The sequence below is a fragment of the Zalophus californianus genome, chromosome 9 (genome assembly GCF_009762305.2).
Source record: "Zalophus californianus isolate mZalCal1 chromosome 9, mZalCal1.pri.v2, whole genome shotgun sequence".
In the NCBI taxonomy this organism is placed as follows: Eukaryota; Metazoa; Chordata; class Mammalia; order Carnivora; family Otariidae; genus Zalophus; species Zalophus californianus.
In genome coordinates this window covers 52764836-52784731 of record NC_045603.1, presented here as the reverse complement: position 1 = coordinate 52784731, position 19896 = coordinate 52764836, and the positions used below count along the sequence as shown (strand labels likewise).

General features: G+C 39.5%; 1 protein-coding gene and 1 long non-coding RNA gene across 6 annotated transcripts in view; both read left to right on the top strand.

Moving 5' to 3' along the window:
• The first annotated feature begins 2732 nt into the window (after positions 1-2732).
• Positions 2733-19896, top strand: part of LOC113921492 — a 39616-nt gene continuing 22452 nt past the window's right edge. For both annotated transcript variants that reach the window (XR_003519705.2, XR_003519704.2), the window contains exon 1: positions 2733-3801. This is a non-coding gene — a long non-coding RNA (uncharacterized LOC113921492). The remainder of the gene's footprint in view (positions 3802-19896) is intronic.
• LOC113921491 lies at positions 3798-15994 on the top strand. Of its 4 annotated transcripts, none has more exons than XM_027592254.2 (2): positions 3798-5290; positions 15474-15994. In XM_027592254.2, the coding sequence occupies exons 1-2, from the start codon at positions 4092-4094 to the stop codon at positions 15487-15489; spliced, it is 1215 nt and encodes a 404-aa protein (XP_027448055.1). In that variant the 5' UTR covers positions 3798-4091; the 3' UTR covers positions 15490-15994. The 4 variants fall into 4 exon arrangements, with proteins under 4 accessions (XP_027448055.1, XP_027448057.1, XP_027448054.1 ...); XM_027592256.2 differs by having other exon boundaries at positions 3798-4982; positions 15474-15992; XM_027592253.2 differs by lacking the exon at positions 15474-15994 and adding an exon at positions 7567-7771.

Sequence of the window (19896 nt, the reverse complement as noted above, 5' to 3'; positions counted from 1 at the left end):
TTAATTTGCTTTACAGTTACCACTCAGCACGATTCTAGGTTTTTAATTATGTTCCAGCACTATCAGTTTTCTCAGTGTAACTTAAAATCATAACTACTTTGACAATTTACTTTCAGATCTGATAAATGATTCATTTTCTTCTTTAATATACTTTGTATTTATTTTCTCAACCCCATTAGGTTCAACACATTAGAGACACCCCACATAATTGGCTCTGGTTAAAGACTTCATAAGTAATGATTCAAATATGTTTAGGATGGTTTATATATATGGTCAAATTGGAAAAACTTTTATAAAATGGAATAATAGGGATGTTTTGAGAGCTTTGTTGAAACTATTAATACATAAAATAAAAATTAAAAGAATATACAATCAGAAGAACATTATGAAGTATCTCTCAGCCGTTTGGGAAGAAAGTAGATTTAGAACTTTATGTAAAAATTCTAAGTCAAGTGAAAAAACAATCCTCGTGGATTAGGCCCTTTTAATCATTTATTTTGTTTTATAAGCATTCCTATTTATTTTTAATTTAGTGAGGCTGATATTGACATGGCCTGTCTGTAGCAATGTCAGACCACCCCTCTACTTCTCAAAGAAAAATAGTTTGTTTTAAAATTTCTTTTTTGAGAACATGAGTTGTGTAATAAGTGTATGGTATACTGAAAAATGTCTACCTAGTATTTATAGCAGTTAAGTGTAGTTATAATAAATTTTCTAATTTCTCATTTTAATCATCATTTCTGGAGTACCTATAATGTGTCAGCCAGAGCTTTTCCTATATTATTCCTTTTAATCCTCATAGCAGTCCTACAGAGAAGGTTTTATATATTATACGCATTTTACAGAGGAGGAAATCAGGGTTTAAAGGCTGAAGTGACTTGCCTAGAGTCACACAGTTAGTCTGTGCTCTAGCATGTCTTGCTTCAAAAGCAGTTTTTTTTTCCACTACAACATGCTAGTTTCACATCTTCAAAAAATTTTCTCCATTAAAATTCAAGCCTTACTAAAATACATCTAAAATATATTTTAGACAGTTATTTCTATGAATATGCATTGGGACATAACAAAGAACTTCAAATACTGTGAAACAAGATTTGTCTAATGGCTATGACATCCAGAGCTGTGTTGGGTTTTTATTATTGGTCCAGGACAGTTTAAAACATCTTACTGATTTGTAGTTTCTTCTAAGAGGTTATATTATAAGCAGTAGCATAGTGATGAAGAGCCCAGAGTCTGGGGTCAGATTTCCTAAGTTCAAATCCCAGCTCTGTGTCACCTCGGGCAAGTTAATTAATCTGTTTTGGTTTTCTCATCTGTAAATTGGATTTAATAGTAGTGTTTAACTCTTTAAGAGTTGTTTAGGATTTAAAAAGGAGTGTTATAAAGCACTGTCCCTGGCATCTAGGTTGATGTTACGCGTAAATAAAATACACTTTGATACACAAGACATGAGCAGAAAATCTATGCCTTCTCACAAGACCACTTTTTGCCTTTTATTCGGCAACCATTATGTACTAATTAAGACTACTGTATGCTCATAGCTGTCCTTTCTATATGCACAAAGTCACTGGGAGCTCTTAGGTGCTTATAGCTACATACATAAAATAATACAAAACTATATATAAAGTACTCCTGTCCTTGATATTTTAGTTTCCCTTGTTAGGCATTAGGTTAGTCTCTGTCCTTATGTAATTTAGTTTTGAAGGAAATACAGATCTTTAACAAGTATACAAAGTACTGTGAAAGAAAGTACAGAGATCTATGGGATCACAAAGTAGGGAAACTTGGCCTAGTCTTCTGTGACTTAGGGTATTCTTACTGCTAGTATTCAGAGGGAAAATCAATTAAAAAAAAAATGAAATAGCCTGATGGTAGAGAGAGGATTTTCAATGGGCCTTGTTGGGTAGGTAGGTTTTTACATGGGTCCAAAGGATCTTGGAGGATATTTCAGGTAAAAACAAATAATGTAAGCAAGGCGTACTGTGAAATAGGTACGTTTCAGTGTGTCGTGTGAAACAAGGTTGACTTTAAGGGACTGAGGCCCATTGATGAAATTCTTTTGAGAGCCAAGCAGACTAGATTTCAGATGGCAGGAGCTTGGAGTGATTATTTTTGGGGTAAATTATGAAACTAAGGAAGATAAACTTGCAGTTATAAGCAATCATAGGAATACAGAGCAGGGAAAGCTGAAGTAGAAGCTCTATGCAATTTTCCTGCTGTGTGGTCATGATGAAGGATTGAGACGCCGAGGGCAGTCACACTGGGAAAGCATATGATTCTGTATGTTATGGCTGGATTAAAGATTGTTGATAAGAGTACACCATGTGTGGATGAGGGGTACATTGGTGTCAGCACTGTCACAAACAGTTTAATTGTGGAAAGGAATTGAATGCAGCTGAATTTAGCATAGTGACTAAATTTAGTCTACTGTATCTGTATACTGTAGACCAAACAACTGAAAACCTGAATTTGAAAATCTGTGCTATTATGAAAGATGACATTTGCTATGAATGCAGGATAATGTGCACTGAAGAAAAGTGGAGGGTGATGCCATGGCAGCCCAGTCGTTGTTTATCAGGACAGGGTGGTAAGAATCATAATGAAACTATTAGTAAAGTTTCTGCAGACTTTCTGGTAAGCATCATTTGATGCATAGTCAAATTTCTGCTTTTGTCAAGTAAAGCATTTAATTGCAAGTGTGTTCTATATGCACACAAAAACAAATACATAAAAATACAGAAATGCACACATAAAATACATTAGTACAGAAATTTTATTAATTGGAAATATTTCATAGTGACATCCCAGGCAAATTACCTTTAGTAGTTGCTTTAAAATGCTTACAATAAGTGTAATATTGAGATCTGTTAGTGGATAGTCAAGTATATTCTATTTTTGAAACTGCATATTACACACAAATGTTATTAATTTCGAATTATATCAGGCAGGGTTTGTAGTCATTTAAAAACTTGTTCGTGAAATTGTGTCCCATCACTAATACTATAGAGAACAGAAACGAAAAGACAGTGTTATGTAATCTTTGATAAACAAAGAGTCAATGAGACTCTTGGTCGTGAGAATCTTTTATTCAAAATTATACTACGGTTTTAAGAGGGGGGCGGAATCTTACTCTTCCAAAAAGAAATTATACACGAATGTCCCTAATGCACTGCTAGGTATTTTAGGATCTGGACCTTAGACCTGTTGACACCATTAAAGGATCAAACTGCGCAGAAGTCAGTCCCACGTCTGAACAGTCTTCAATTCCTCCATTCCTTACTTTTGTTACGTGTAGTCTGTATTTGCATAAGCGCGATGACCAACAGGGTTACCAGATTTAACATAAAAATATAGGACGCCCAGCTGAATTTGAATTCCAAACAATTTTTAAGTACAAACACTAAAAAGTATTCGTTTACCTGAAATTCGAATTTTACTGGACGTTCTGTATTACATCGGGCAAACTGCTTACTTCAAGATGATTTGTTAACTTACAGAAATCTCAGTATGTGAGGCAGAAAGTAAGTAGCCTGGACCAACAGCAAATAAGTATCACGGCAGGAGGCCTTCTTCTAAACTTGGCCTTAAAAAAAAAAAACAAAAAACCACCCACCCATAAGTCCCAGGAGCCTGCGCATTAAAGCGAGCTGTACAGTGGCTTTCCCGCCGGTTTTCCGCGAAATGCAGCACAGTGGGCACCCGCAGGGCGGAGTGTAAATGGCCGTGTCCTTGCGGGATAGGAAAGGAGGTGCCGGAAACTTTGAACCCCGGCCAGAGCACAACGTGTCCACTTAGACGGCGGTAAGTGCCGCCATTTTCTTTGCGGGCAAAGACCGGGATAAGTTAGGGGCTCCAGTTTGCCCCGTTAAGCTCATTGGGGGGCATGGCTCATGGCCGCAGCACTTTGGTGACGTGGAATTGGGGTCCCCCTTTTGGGGCTGATTATTCTAGTGACACGTCGAAACTTGCCAAGGCGGGGAAACGGGACGCCGCCTCTGTCCCGGATGTAAGATGGCGGCGCGGGGGGGTGGCGGCCTGGCGGGGCGGTCACGTGGTGGGGAGTAGCGCGCGAGCCTCCTTAAGTGATCTCTATGGTTCGTCCGGACGCACAGGAGCAGCGGAGCGCGAGACGGGCCGTGTGTCCCTGCGCGCGCCGAGCTACTGCCGCTGCCACCCAACCCGCCGCCCGGCTCGGTTTCAGTTTTACGGGGCTTTTGTTTTATTCTCGCCTCCTGCCGAGGTGTACGGGATTTCCCCGAAGGGTGCTGGGGAACGGGTGGCCTCGGGACTTACGGGCTGTGACTTGGTTTCTTATCGCGGCGCTGGAGCGGGTGTCCTCCTCTGCGGGAAGCGCCCGGGGCGTTCGCCCGAGCGTAGAGCCGGCCCCGCACCGGGTGCTGGGAGCGTGGCGGCGGCGGGGGCCCAGGCGCCTGGCCCGGCCTCCGCCCAGCCCCCACCGCGGGCTCGGGGCGGGGAGGGCCGCGGGCGGCGCAACCCAGGAGACGTGGCAGGAGCGCGGCGGGGACGGTCCCGAGCTCCTGGCGGGCGTCGGGCAGGGAGCGGGAGCGCGACTCGCTGCCTCAGGGACCGTCCTGATTGCGCTGGCGTCTGGCTGCAATTTTGCCGCCCATTTCCTGCTTTCGAGTGGCCCAGGGGACGCGCTCCTCTCGGAACAGTGGAGGAAGCGGCGGCCTCCGCCAGGACCCCTCCGCACCTCCTCTTTCAGCAGAGCGGCCGGCCACGCAGATGACGCGCGGCCCGGGCGCCGCCTCTGCCTCTGGTCGCCGGCGCTGTCGGGGCGCGCCCGCAGCGGTCGAGCGGCGCGGCGCTGGGCGGGGTCTTCGGGCGCGGCGCGGCGCGGCGGGGAAGGGTCGGGGCGCCGGCCCGACGTCGCGGCGGAGGAAGGACGGAGGAGAGCCGCGGCCGCTTCGCTTGCGCTCGGCTTGGTCCGCTGCCTCCCCGACACCATGGCCCTGGCTGAGGTAGTAGTTTGTGCTGTTGGTCGGGTTGTGACATTGCCCGCTGTGGAGATAACTGCGCAAGCTACTGCCTTGCTAGTGCTGGTGATGCTCAGCGTCGCGGAGGACAATGGCTGGGAATCCCCTTTGTTTTCCGGGGCGCGGGGATCGCCGCGGAGCCCCGGCGCGCGGCCGCCGCGGAAACCGTTAGTTCTGCGTGTTCCTGGAGGGAGGAAGGAGTTGCGGGGAGTGGGTCGGACGGGCGCGTTTTTTAGAGCTGGGGACAGAGCTCAGCCTTGGATTCGCTCTTTAGAAGGAAGGAGTGAAATCGTGTAAGATGTTAACATAACTTTTCCACCCTCATTTGTTTTTTTAATGCTGCTTGTAGCAGTTGGTGCGAAGATTTAGTGTTTACCTATTTTACTTCGTTCTTGAGCTGCAGGTCGGAGTGGAGTGAGCTGCGCTATTGGGCAGAACTGGCATTGGGGGCCGAATAGTAGACCCGTTATTATAAAGTTTATGCCTTACCATTTTGAATCTGGTTTTTTGATATATTCTCTCAGTAAATTTAAGAGTATTAAAAATGTAAACCTAAAGCAATTAAAAGTTTCTCTTTAAACTTCGCAACTCTGAGAAGATTGAATTTATAGTTAACGTGTACTGCTGAGATTTTTTTTTAACGTGTAAGACAAATAAATTTTTTCTACAGTGTGCTGTGGCTTTTTTTTTTTAATCCTTTTAGTTTAACAATGGGGCTACAATTTTGCTGGTGTGGGGTTTTGTTTAGTTGGGTTTTCTTTGGTTTTTTTTGATTCTCATACTTTTTGGTTTATGTCATTGCATTTTACTATGGGAGGAAAGGATCTTGGTAGGAATTAAAAGGATGGTTTCTGGATACTTAGAGTTTAAAATTTAATAATGCCCATTTCGTGTGAAGTACAACTATTCAAAATAGCACAGTTATATAAAGAAAATGTAATTTGGATAACTCGTGAAATTACTTGGTATTTTAAATACCCTGAAGTTGGGTGGAAAAGAAGATAATTTTTAAAATTTTAATTTCACTGAGCTAAACCAGTGGTAAATTTTAGTACTTTCCTTAAAATACTCATTTTGATTTTTCAGAATCAGCTTTGAATATAATTAATCACAAAACTTGTGGTTTAATTTTTGATGCTAAATTAGGGAAAAAAGGCAATTCTTTAAGAAAAAGCATCATATAAGGAGAAAAAAATTTAGAACTCTGTCCTTTTCCCTTCAATAGGAGTTTGATAGTTGTGTAAGTGAAAATGATCTAAGTGTACCTTGATTTGGTTTGGTTTAGCTTTGAGAGATGACCTTAATCTGATCTCATCTGGATGGAGCTGCCTCACTGTGGCAAGAACAGTAAAGAACCTTATGTTGAATCTTAAAATGCAGAAAATACTTGAATGTTGGTTCATTGAGCTTGATTTTCTTGATATCAAAGAACAGTGTAATAGGACTTTATTAAGTGCCAACGTGCTATGTCAAATCTTGATTTACGGAGAAACTAATAATAAAATTCTAAATTGCACTGTGATACTTTCCATTTTCCAAGACACTTCATTCAAACAGCCAAGCCAGTCCTCACCCAACAGCGGTCATCATCTTTCCCTCTACACTGTTTACCATTTTATAGAGGATCAACAGTTGTTAATCAGTAAACCAAAGTATTACAAATTCTGTTGGTAATTCGTTGAACTTTAAAATAGATCAGCATATAGGAAACTATACAGTTACAGTAGTCATAGTTTATCCTTTATTTTAAAAGTAAATTTCATCCAAAACTAAATATTGCCCACATAATAGGAACATTTTTGAGTTGTTGGATATAAGGGTACTTCCTTCCATATGTTATTCTTGTTTGCTAAATTACAAGAGAAAATACTGCTCCCAGCCAACTTACTTTTAGTACCATCCTTATATTAATGCTGTAATCTCCAATTTAAAAAAATACTATTGGCCTTTCACTTTTATATTCCTGTGCACACCAGAGAAAGTTACCTATTGAACATTTTGACTTGACAGTTTCCTCCAAGATGAATTTGCCTTATCAAAAGTACAACTTACGATTTTGGTATTTTCGGTATTATTTGGCACAATTAACGTTTTTGTTAAAGACCTGTTCTCGAGCATTTAGGTAACTTGTATTAGCAAAAGCCACTGATGGGAAAGAATAAGGCAGGATTTGGGGTGCCTTTCCCAAGTTTCTACCAAAGGAAAGGTGGACTGTGGTAATGATATTTTAATGTCATCCTCAGTTATTGGAAATAAAGATGTTACTGTATATGGGACATCTGGAGAAGATTCTTAGCAAACAGTTTTGCTTCAAATGCCCCAAAGTTAGAGTTCCTGATTTGGTCTTACATACAAAAACTTTGTTAATAGCTATTTAAAAATAAAATTACCTTTAGGCAGGTAGACAAGACTGATCAGCAAGGGTGCACTCAAGACCTACTGTGTCTTGTGGAGTAACCCCAAAAGAATTGTTGCCAGAGGAACCTGACAGCAGAGATTAGCTCTTCAGTGTATAGGAACGAAGATCTCTTTGTAACTATATGTTTTCTCTCCATATTGTTTATTACAGCCCATCCTCTCCATAGTACAGAAACCTGACAAGGGAGTTACCTCAATGAATACTCCTCTATAAATTTCTGCAACAAAAGGAAAACAGGACAATTATTGTCAAAAATAAGGCGAGATTGGTAACACCCAAGAAGAGAATTAGGACCATTTCTGTAAAATCTGTAAAGCCCTTGGATCCCCTGATACCTAGATAAGGCAAAAATATTAAAATCACCTGAATGATTGTCTAATGCAATTCATTAAATGTTTTTGTTAGATCATTATGATTGGGCACCATGGGGAAAGCAGAAGAATTGTATGGTTAGGTCACTGACCAACAGAACACGCAGTTAGAAAAGATACTACATGAAGTGCTTAAAGTGTGGACAGATGGGAAAAGCATTAGTGACCTAGTTCACTTTTGAGACCTGGTAGAAAAGTGGGTGAAAGAGCTGAGGTGAGAGGCCTACGGAGCACTTAGAATAGATCATGTAGTTTAGAGAGGTCTCTTGATTAAGTTTATTGCCACTGGGAGAAAAGTGGAATTGGGATCTTGGAGGTGGGTGATACAGTTGTAGTTGGTACTGAGTGATACTCTGGGTGGCAGACACTTGAATCTTGATTTGCCTGCTAATATGCTGGGGGTGTCACCTGAATTAGTTTAAGAGAAATACTACTAGTTTTATTTGAATGTAGTCTGCTTTCTTAAGTTGAGAGTTATGTATTTTTGGTTAGTTAAATTGTCATTTTACAGTTAACCTTTTTGAAAAGTGCTGTTTGGTTTGGATGTAATAGAACTGTGTCTACACAGACTTCTGGTTACTAAATTTGAATAGGATCCTTTAAGCAATACTGTTGACACCTAATTGTAAAGTTGGCCTTTATGTCAAATATGAACAAAACTAAGATATAAGTCTTGTGTTGGTTTTAAAGGATAAATTCTTAGTTCTTCTTTTCAACTTCAGACACCACTTTCTGAAAATACACCATTTGCTTTTAGTTAGGTTTCAAATTCTGTTACTTCTATTATAATATAATTGGGAGTGTTTTATCACAAAGATCCAGGTTTCTCAGAAGGCCAAATAGTGTCAAATGTCACAGAACAGTCAAGTAAATTAGGGACTGAAAAGCGTCCATAGACATTGGTAATTTAGGCCATTCATGTAGTTGTAATGCTCTGTTTTATAAATGAAAAATCTCACTGCTCTCTGAATAACAAGCCACAATTATGTGCGTTTCATACTACTTTGAACATAACAAAAAAGAGGTTGCTGTTTCAACTGGTTGTACATAGTATATTTAAAAGCCCTTATTAAACAGAAGAGCACTATATACATAACAAGGAATGGGCTAACTGTAGTAGTAGTAATGCTGACTTAATGTTACCTGAACAGATGGCACAAAGAACTGACTAATGCTAATGGAAATATATTTTCCTGTTTTTTAGAAAACACTTATATACTATTTAATGAGACTTAGGTGAATTGTCAGAATAAGAATCCTGTCTCCCTTTAATTTCTTTTTTAGTGAACCAAACTCATGCAGAATAAGTATGTTCTAGATAAACCCATTCATTTTATTTAACGAATATGTTGAGTACCTACTATGTACCAGGCATTGGGGCTGCACAGAAGACTAAAACAAATCTTTGGCCTTGATGGGATGAGCATTCCAACAGAAATGTTTCTCTGTAATAATAACTGAACCCTACCCATGGGCCACGTGGGTTGTTTTCAAACTTGAGTCCTAATCAGGTATCTACTCTAGAGCCCTTGCTTCAGAACCACTAGTGGCATTGTGGTTGTGTTAAAAAAAATTTTTTTTCCCTTTGATTTTTGTTACAATTGTTCCTGCGTTAAAAGAAAGAGAGAGAGAAAGAGAGACAGAAAAGGAAGGAAAGGAAAAGAAAAGTTCAGTCCCACCAGAGTGGCCCAAAATGCAATGTGTGGCTATGCAGTTTTTTTAGATTTCTCCACAGGGCAACCAGGTATCACATATTAGGATGTACATTCTAGACGTAAGAGATCAAAGAGGCCAGAGTAGGGTATGGAGCTGGCCTCCCAGGATGCATGTCTCTGGAGCAGAAGTGCTGGCTTGTTGTGTTGGTACAAGTAATGGACAGCCGATTAGGAGCCTCCCAGGGACTAAGTACCAGAGAGAAAGGATCAAGTGTGTACCCTGCCTTACACAAACCACCCCTCAGGTAGTATAATACTTGTGAGGGACATTTTCGCATTATAACTGTAATTCCAGCTTAAAGATACAGATGCTGTGACAGAAGTAGGACGTTAACATTGTACAACAGCAAATGAATCAAGCTAGGGTTCTTCAACGGCTGTTAAACCATTAAGTGAAAATGCTGATGGGGAGCTATTTAATGCCTGGATCAGGCTGATGGCACCTGAACCCACTGGTCAATCTTAACATTGCAAAAACAGGCAACTAGGCATTCTGTGCCCCCACCCCCAAGGTGTTGCGGTAGAAGTACAGAACACCGTCCGTGAAATTCACATAATCGAACTTGACTCTCCTTAAGCTTCTAGATCTGACTACTGGTTTATAGGAAATTTAAGGTAGAGGAACATGCTAAATCACCACAGGGGGCAATTAGCAAAATACACACTGATAAATTCTACAGGACAAATGACCTGACTTTTGGGGGAAAAAATTGCAAGAAAAAAGGGAGGGGAAACCTATAGATTAAAACGGACTTTTTTGTTGTTGAAATTACAACTTTCGTAGCTATTCACTATATACGTGCAACATAGGAAATACATGATTAACATCATGTCACATCAAAACCAAGGAGAGCTGCAACAGGCAAGATGTGGAGGACAGCAAGCTTCTGTGTACTGTTACTCTCCGATGCATCTCTTCCGGTCCCTCTACCCACACGGATGTTTTTCTTTATAGTTTAAAAAACTCTGAATTAAGGGGCGTGTCTTCAAACATTCCATGGGAAGAGATGACTGGCGTCAAATCTGATTCCCTCATTCCCGTAACTGACACCTCTTTGGAGAACACAGAAGATGTTCTGGGCTGACGTCATTACCTAGTGGACCACCTGAAATTTCCAGCCTCCTATCTATTTCTTAATTACGACTCCATTTTCCTCACCCATTAGGACTTCTTATTTTTCTCTATACTTCATTTTACTAGCTCAGGTATCACCTTGTATATTCAATCCATTTTGTTGGCTTTTTTTTTTTTAATGAGGTATACCTTACCTATCACATTAGTTTCAGTCATGTAGCATGATTCCGCATCTGTATACAGGGCAAAACAAACACCAGGGTAAGTCTAGTTAGCATCCCTCACCATACAGAGTTACAAGCAAAGTTTTTTCCTTGTGACAAGAACTTTTAAGATTTACTCTTTAGCAACTTCATGTATATAATACAGTATAATTAACTGTAGTCACCATGCTGTACATTACATCCCTAGGACTTATTTTATAACTGGAAGTTTGTACCTCTTAACCCCTTCACCCGTTTTTTTTCATGCCCTGCCTCTGTCAGCCACCAGTCTGTTCTCTGGGTCTATGAGCTCAGTTTTTGTTTTGTTTTGTTGTCGTTGTTGTGTGTGTGTGTGTGTGTGTGTGTGTGTTTTAAGATCCCACGTATAAGTGAGATCATACTGTATATGCCTTTCTTTGACTTATTTCGCTTAGCATAATGCCCTTAAGGTTGGTCGTGTTGCAAATGACAAGATTTCCTTCTTTTTTGTGATGGAATAATAGTTCATTACATATATATATGTATATATCAGGTTTTCTTTAACTGTTCATCCATTGACCAACACTTAGGTTTTTCCATATCTTGGCTATTGTAAATAATGCTACAGTGATCACGGGGGTGCATATATCTTTGAGTTCATGTTTTCGTTTTTGGTAAAATGGACTTAATGAGACCGCAGTCATTTGCAATGCGCAGAACTCATTTGGATTCTGATTTGATCAAAGCCAACTACAAAAATATTTGTAAGACTACTGGAGTAATTTAAATACTGAATATTTGAAGTTAAACAACTGTTACTGTTTGATAATATTATAGTTGTGTTTCTAAAAATACTTATCTTTTAGGATATTCAGATACAGAATTTACCAGTGAAAGGATATGATGTATAGAATTTGCTTTATGCTTCAAAATAACCCATGGTCTGCAGGGGGCATGGACATGGAAGGGAGGCTATGTGAAGGAAGATTGCCCTTGTGTTGGCATTTGTTGAGCCTGGGTGACAGGGGGTTATTTATTTCATTTTAAACTGAAGTATAGTTGACATACAATATTAGTTTCAGGTGTACAACATAGTGATTTGGCAATTATATACATTACGGAATGCTCACCACTGTAAGTGCATAGTCACCATCTGTCACCACACAAAGTTACTACAGTATTATTGACTATATTCCCTATGCTGTACTTTTCATCCCCGTGACCTATTTATTTGATAACTGGAAGTTTGTACCTCTTAATCCCCTTCACCTATTTTGCCCATTCTCCTAGTCCCCTCCTTTCTGGCAGTCGCTAGTTCTCTGTATTTACGAATCTGTTTCTTTTGTTTTGTTTTATTAGATCCCACATATAAGTGAAATATATTTGCCTTTCTCTGTGTGACTTAGTTCACTTAGCATAATTCCCTCTAGGTCCAGCCATGTCATGAATGACAAGATTTATGGCCGAGTAGTACTCCACTGTGTGTGTGTGTGTGTGTGTGTGTGTGTGTGTGTATATCTCATATCTTCTTCATCCATTCACCTATTGATGGACACTTCCGTATCTTGGCTTTTGTGAATAATGCTGCAGTGAACTTAAGGGTGCATATATCTTTTTGAATTAGTGTTTTTATTTTCATTCGGTAAATAACCAGAAGTGGAATTACTGGATCATTTGGTGTTTGTTTTTAATTTTTTGAGGAGCCTCCATGCTCTTTTCCACAGTGGCTGCACCAGTCAACATTCCCACCAACAGTTCACAAGGGCTCCTTTTTCTCAGCATCCTTACCAGCACTTACCTCTTGTCCATTTGATACTAGCCGTTCTAACAGTGAGGTAATACCTCATTGTGGTTTTGACTTGCATTTCCCTGATGATGAGTGGTGTTGACTCTCTTTTCATGTGTCTGTTTGCCATCTTTATGTCATCTTTGGAAAAATGTCTGTTCAGGTCCTGTGCCCATTTTTAATTGGATTATTTGTTTTTTGTAGTATTGAGTTGTAGGATTTCTGTATATATTTTGGATATTAACCCCTTATTAGATATACCATTTGCAAATATCATCTCCCATTTAGGACGCTGCCTTTTTGTTTTGTTGATGGTTTCCTTTGATGTGCAAAAGCTTTTTAGTTTGATAAAGTCCTGATTGTTTATTTTTGCTTTGGTTTCCCTTGCCTGAGAAGACAGATCCAGAAAAATATTGCTAGGGCTGATATACAGAAGTTTACTGCAACATGAAAGTTCTTTATACCATTCTGCTTTTCTGCATGTTTGGAATATTCCATAATAAAAACTAAAAAACAACAAGAAAACAAAACAAGAGAAAGAAAGAATTCTGTAGTTGAGAGAGAAAAGAATGAGAACCCACCAGACCATGCAAAAATCAATAGGATGAATTAAGTGTTCTGGGGGTGTCCTCCCAGACTGCTTTGAAATATCACCTTAACCTCTATCACAGGATCAGTCTATTTTCCTTATAATCCAGATCACATTTGTTGACTTGTACAATGAAAGTTCACACACACCCACAACAAGAGTATTATTGTTTAAACATATCTATAATATTGAAACTAATGAGAATAGAATAAGGGATGTGTTTAGAACCTGCACTATTAAGTATTGTGTATGTACAAAATAATTGCTCTAATGTTACCCTATTAATCTTAAAATTTTTCCATTGTAAATATTCGTATTTTGCTGGTTCCATAGTCTTTTTGTAGAAATATGTTTTGTTGATAGTGTCCTTTTTTAAAAAAAAATCTAAAACAGGTATTCTAAGCTAAAACAATTCACTGAAAATACTTTTTTTTGGCTTGAACTTTCAGTAAGGTTAGTTTTTTTTTTCATTTAAAATGACCAGCTGTAATAATTCTTCACGCAATTTATTAGATTTTTGTATTTCTACTTAAAAATTATTCCTTATTTTTTTCTTAATTTTTACTATCTGTATGTTTTATCAATATAGTATACAGCTTTCCCACTAATACATGTTAACTCTTAGTAATTATAGTTGACCCTTGAACACCATGGGGGCTGGGGTGCCAGTCCCCCATGCAGTTGAAATCCATGTATAACTTTTGACTCCTCAAAACTTAACTACTAATAGCCTACTATTGCCTGGAAGCCTGATAACAAACAATTAACACATATCTGTATGTTATATGTATCATATACTGCATTCTTACAATAAAGTAAGCTAGGGAAAAGAAAATGTTAAGAAAATCATAAGGGAAAATATATTTACAGTACTATACTGTATCTATGGAAACAAATCCACCTATTAGCGGACCCCTGCAGTTCAAACCTCTGCTCAAGGATCAACTGCAGTTGACTGTCCGTCTACTTATACCAGTATTATTAAGCTAATACTCTAAGTAGTGCTGTTCTTTGGACTTATTAGCATACTGCAAAGGTTAAAAAGTATAACTGACAATTTGCTTTGGGTCAAAAAGAATGATTTTGTGTTTTATTACCACAGAAATCATCATGTTATTGAACACCTACCACACACTAGGGATACACACACGTGTATATAAACAGTATAATATTGAAGGAAAAGAATTCATTAAAGCATTATTACAGAAATAAGAGAATTCTTTCAAATTAGAAATCCTGTCAGTATTAAGTGGTTTTTATTTCCAAGTATGCATCCTACTGACTTGTTAACTTAGTACCTTTTTCTCTGTGTATACTTAGTAAACCACTATCTGGACTCATTAGTTTTAGATTTTGAAATTCGCCATGACCTTATCTACTACATGTATGGGCATTTTCCATTTTAACTCTGGGACTTCAGTTGTCTCAGAGTAATATTAATAATTATTAGTTGTGTAGATGTTACAACTACTAATACCTTTAGTATCCTCTGGTGAGTATAAGCCCTTTGGAGTTCATTATGCTTGAACTGACTGTTCCTTAAATTCTGCCTTATTCTGCATTATGACCCCTTCCTTGTCAGTTGAGTTTCTTGTTACTATTTTATTTTAGGGAATCAAACCCACCATTTCCACAGTTAGGCATTCTCAAGTAATCGAGTCATACCATGAATAGAGAGATTCAAGAAGCAGAAAGGTCCACCACTCCCAGGAAATCACACGTTATCCCAAAAGTTAGTATGCAAGTTCCAAAATGACTTCTAGGCATTTTGTTCCAACGTTCATTTTTCTTTCATCATGCCCCCCTCACCTTTTTTTCCAATGTCTATGTGACTGTGGCAAAAACAATATTCCCCTCCTCCAAAATAAAAAAATCATGGCCAGTTGGAGGTATAAAGGTAGATGTGATGTCAGGTCTCACGCATATTTTTAACGTTAAGAAGAGGTAAGCAAGAAAATTCAAGTGATGGTCTTCCCGGTGCATATGCACCATGCAGCTGTTGGGAGAGAAGTCATGTTGAGATGCACTCGAGCTGCACTAAGTGGAAAGTCATGTTGGGGGACAGGTGGAGATCTGAAGTGCTAAGAAAATAATTTAAATGAAACTGGGGCCATAAAGTTGCCAGAAAGAACATTGGCTGATTTCTCCCAGAGTTTAGGAGCTCTGGGAATAGAAAAGCCCTAAGAGTGAGAACAAGAAGAGACCACCTTGAACACGAGAGCTGGACCTCTAGATGAATGTTGTGGAAAGGATGGGTTTTTCAGGAAAAATGAAAAAGGACCTGGGATCATTCACTCACTCATTTTTTAAAAATAATTGTCTATTTGTATATTTATTAGATATCCAGATGAATAAGAAATACATCCTGTCCTCAAGGAACTTTTCTGTTTGAGGAGACAGACGTGTGTGTAAATCACAAAGCAGAAGAAAACAAGTGCTGTATGGATCCACATACAGCAACAGGCCATGGAGCTGCAGAACGCTGAGCAATCAGTTTCCATCAGGGCTGATCAGGGCTCAGGACCAGAGACAGGAATAACCATGTTCTCAAGCTGAGAAGCATGAAAGAATGGCCATTTCTGGATGTAAGAACAGCATGAGAGAAGTTACACAAAAGGGCATGGACTTTCAAGGACCATCTAGTCTAACATAGGTGTTCTATAGGAATTGGGCCAGGGGCCTGGATGTTGGCGTAAACGAAGAGACTGGAAATAGGGAGTGGGCTATGAGTGACCCGCAAGAGTAAGGAGTTTTGACTTTCTCTTTCTTTTCTTTCTTGCTCTCTTTCTTTCTGGATCATAATGCAGAATAAGGCATACAACATTATATTAGTTTCAGGGGTATAACATAGTATATATATAGTATTGCAGAATCATCACCACAGGGCGCCTGGATGGCTCAGTCGTTAAGTGTCTGCCTTCGGCTCAGGTCATGATCCCAGGGTCCTGGGATTGAGTCCCACATTGGGCTCCCTGCTCAGCGGGAAGCCTGCTTCTCCCTCTCCCATTCCCCCTGCTTGTGTTCCCTCTCTCGCTGTCTCTCTCTGTCAAATAAATAAATAAAATCTTAAAAAAAAAAAAAGAATCATCACCACAATGTGCTACTTAACATTTGTCACCCTACACAGTTACATTTTTCGTGTGTGATTTACTGTCTAGCAAGTTTCAAATATGCAATACAGTATTATTAACTATATTCATTATATTCCTGGGACTTACGCTATAACTGGAAGTCTATACCTTTTGACCCTCTTCACCCATTTTACCCATTACCCACCCTTTGCCTCTGGCCACCACCAATTTGTTCTCTGTATCTCTGAGTTCATCTTGAAAAAATTAATTTATAGATTCCACATTTAAATGAAATCATATGGTATTTGTCTTTCTCTGACTTATTTTACTTATAATGCCCTCAAGGTCCATCCATGTTGTCACAAATGGCAAGATTTCATTATTTTTTATGGCTGAGTAATACTTCACTGTATATATGTGTATACACTCACACACACAGCACATCTTCTTCCTCTGTTCATCTGTCCATGCACATTTAAATTGTTTCCATGTCTTGGCTATTGTAAATAATGCTGCAGTGAATGTGGGGGTGCATATGTCTTTTTGCGTGTTTTCTTCAGTTAAATACCCAGAAGTGGAATTGCTGGATCATGTGATAGTTCTGTTTTTAATTTTTTGAGGAACCTCCATACTGTTTTCACAGTGGCTGCACCAATTTACATTCTCACCAGCGGTACACGAGGGTTCTCTCTTCTCCACATTCTCACCGACGGTGCCTGAGGGTTCTCTCGTCTCCACATTCTCACCAATACTTGTTATTTCTTATCTTTTTGATACTGGCCATTCTGAGTGCTGGGAGGTGATATCTTACTGTGATTTTGACTTGCATTTCCCTGATGATTAGTGATGCTGACGACTTTTTTCATGTACCTGTTCATCATCTGTATGTCTTATTTGGAAAATTATCTATTTGGATCTTTTGTCCATATTTTGAAAAGATTTTTAAAATTTATATATTTTAGAGACAGAGCAGGGGAGGGGGAGAGAGAGAGAGAGAAAAAAATCTTAAGCAGACTCCCCGCTGAGCGTGGAGCCCAACACAGGGCTTGATCTCAGGACGCTGAGATCATGACCTGAGCAGAAATCAAGAGTCAGATGCTCAACTGACTGAGCCACCCAGGCGCCCCTCTTTGCCCATTTTTAAAATGGATTTTTTTTTTTTTTTTGCTATTAAGTTGTATGAGTTCTTTATATATTTTGGATATTAATCCCTTATCAAATATATGATTTGCACATATTTTCTCCCATCCAGTAGGTTGCCTTTTTGACTATTATTTAGGAATAAGAAATACGTGTGACTTTTGAAGAAGGAAGTTACACAAGGGGAAAAGAAAACTGTATACACAAAATTTGAGGGGAGTGGTAGGGAAGGATTGTTTATTATGAGCATGTTGGTCGGTGGATGGAGTAAAAATGAGAGGAGATACAGAGATTCCACATTGAATAGATACTAGAAAAGGAATAACTGATAGAATAAGGTCCCGTGTTATAGTATCTATTCTGTTTTATGGGGAAGTGTGGAAAATCGACATATTCAAAGCATCCTCTAGGCATGTTTGTTGTTGGGTCTATGGTAACCATCTGAAGACATACTTGAAAGTGCTTTAGAACAGTAATCAACAAGTGTCTCTGTAAAGGGCCAGACGAGAAATGTTTTAGGTTGTGCTGGTCACATATCGTATCTCTGTGTATGCTGCCGCTTCTCCTTATCTTTTCCCCTCTTTAAAAATGTAAAGTCAGGGGCGCCTGGGTGGCTTGGTTGGTGGAGCACCTGACTCTTGATCTCGGGATTTTGAGTTTGAGCCCCACGTTGGGTGTACAGATTAAAATCTTAAAAAAAAACAAAAACAAAAACAAAAAGTCATTCTTAGCTCGTGGGGCATCCAGAAAGGCCACAGGCCAGATTTGGCCTGCAGGCCATTGTTTGCTGATCCCTGCTTCAGAACTTAGCTTTCCTGATAGAACATTCAGTGTTCTCTCTCCCTGTGTAAGTGAAGAAAGATACAGGTCTTTCGTGGAGAATAAAGTTGGAATAATTTAATACATTTGAATGTATGTGACCCCTGACCTGCTTTGACTATTATCACTCAGATTTGTGACTGTGACCGCCAACTATTTGGGGCCATGTAAGCCTGCCTTCCTTTCTGTCCTTTTTACTTTTTCCAACTGTGGTAGTTTAAAAACATATCTGGAGGGGTGCCTGGGTGGCTCAGTCAATTTAGTGTCTAACTCTTGATTTCAGCTCCGGTCATGAACTCAAGGCTATGAGATCGAGCCCCTGTGTGGGGCTCTGTGCTCAGCAGAGAGTCTGCTGGAGATTCTCCCTCTCCCTCTCTCTAATCTTTAGGAAACAAAAGAAATCTGCAAATTATTTGACACTTGTCATAAAAAAATAACCTATGTTCAACTATAGAGAATAAACAGATGGCTACCAGAGGGGAGGCCAGTGGGGGATGGGGGAAATAGGTGATGGGGATTGAGTACACTTACCATGATGAGCACTGAGCAATGTATGGAGCTGCTGAACCACTATGTTGTCCACCTGAAACTAATATTACACTGGATGTTAACTATACTGGAATTAAAATTAAAAAATAAGCATATCATACACTATATTAGGTAAAAAAAAAAAGGAAACAAAAGTCTATGTTCTGTTCCCTTGAACCTAGGTGGCTTTTGTAACTGCATCAACAAAGAGGATGTGACAGAAATGACACTGGTTTCTGAGACAGGATCATAAAGATACAAATTCTGCCTTCTTTTCTCCCCCCACTCCACATGGCACATACATTTTGAAGCTCTAAGCTGCCAAGTAAGAACAGCTATCTTGAAGCTTCCATGCCAAAGAGACCGTGAATGAGCACAGGGAGATAGGGAGAGATGTCTGAGGAACCCCAGGTTCTTGCCCACAGCTGTTGACGTCTGCCCCAACCAGGCGCCATTCATATGACTGAGCAAACCTTCAGATGATTCCAGCACCGGCTCCCATCTGGCTCCAAGCTCCTGGAGACACCCCAAGCAAGAACCATCCAGCTAAGCCTTGTCAGGCCCCAGAACCAGAAGAGATAATAAAATATTTGTTGTTGTTTTAAGCCAAAGTTTTGCGGTGATTTGTTCCATTGCAGTGGTGACTAGAAATGATTTTGGGATCTGGAAATGGAGCATTACTATAACACAATCTAAAACACATGGCCACGGCTTTGGAACTGAGCTGCAGAAGATTAGGAGCAGAAGTCTGATGGCTCTTGAGGTTGTCAGTAGAGCTTATAGGAAAGTGAGGGAAAAACTATTAAAGCTGAAGGAAAAGCTACTGTTAATGAACTGTTGCCTGTGATAATTACAAATAGGAAATATACCTAATGAACCAATGGATTGGCCTGAAGAGTTTTCAGTCTAGAGGTTGAAAGTGTCACCTGATTCTTTTTAGCTGTCTTAAGACTATCGTGTGCTACAGAAGAAAGTACTGTTTTCATGCAAAATTTAGAGGAAATATAAAGGAGGCAGGACTTACTGGGTTAGAAAATAAAACCGGTGTCTCCCAACAGAATGTGCACGAAGTAAAAAAAAAAAAAAAAAAAAAAGGCCTCAGGGAAAAAGTCAAATTCATGGCCCTGTGACAAAAACTTCTCAGGGTAAAGATGAGGCCAAGGATTTGACTGTAAAATCCAGACTCCAGAAAGATTTAGGTGGT

Bases quoted from the DNA above. Each gene is read 5' to 3' on its own strand.
- LOC113921491 (XM_027592254.2), top strand. From the start codon at position 4,092: ATGGTTCGTCCGGACGCACAGGAGCAGCGGAGCGCGAGACGGGCCGTG.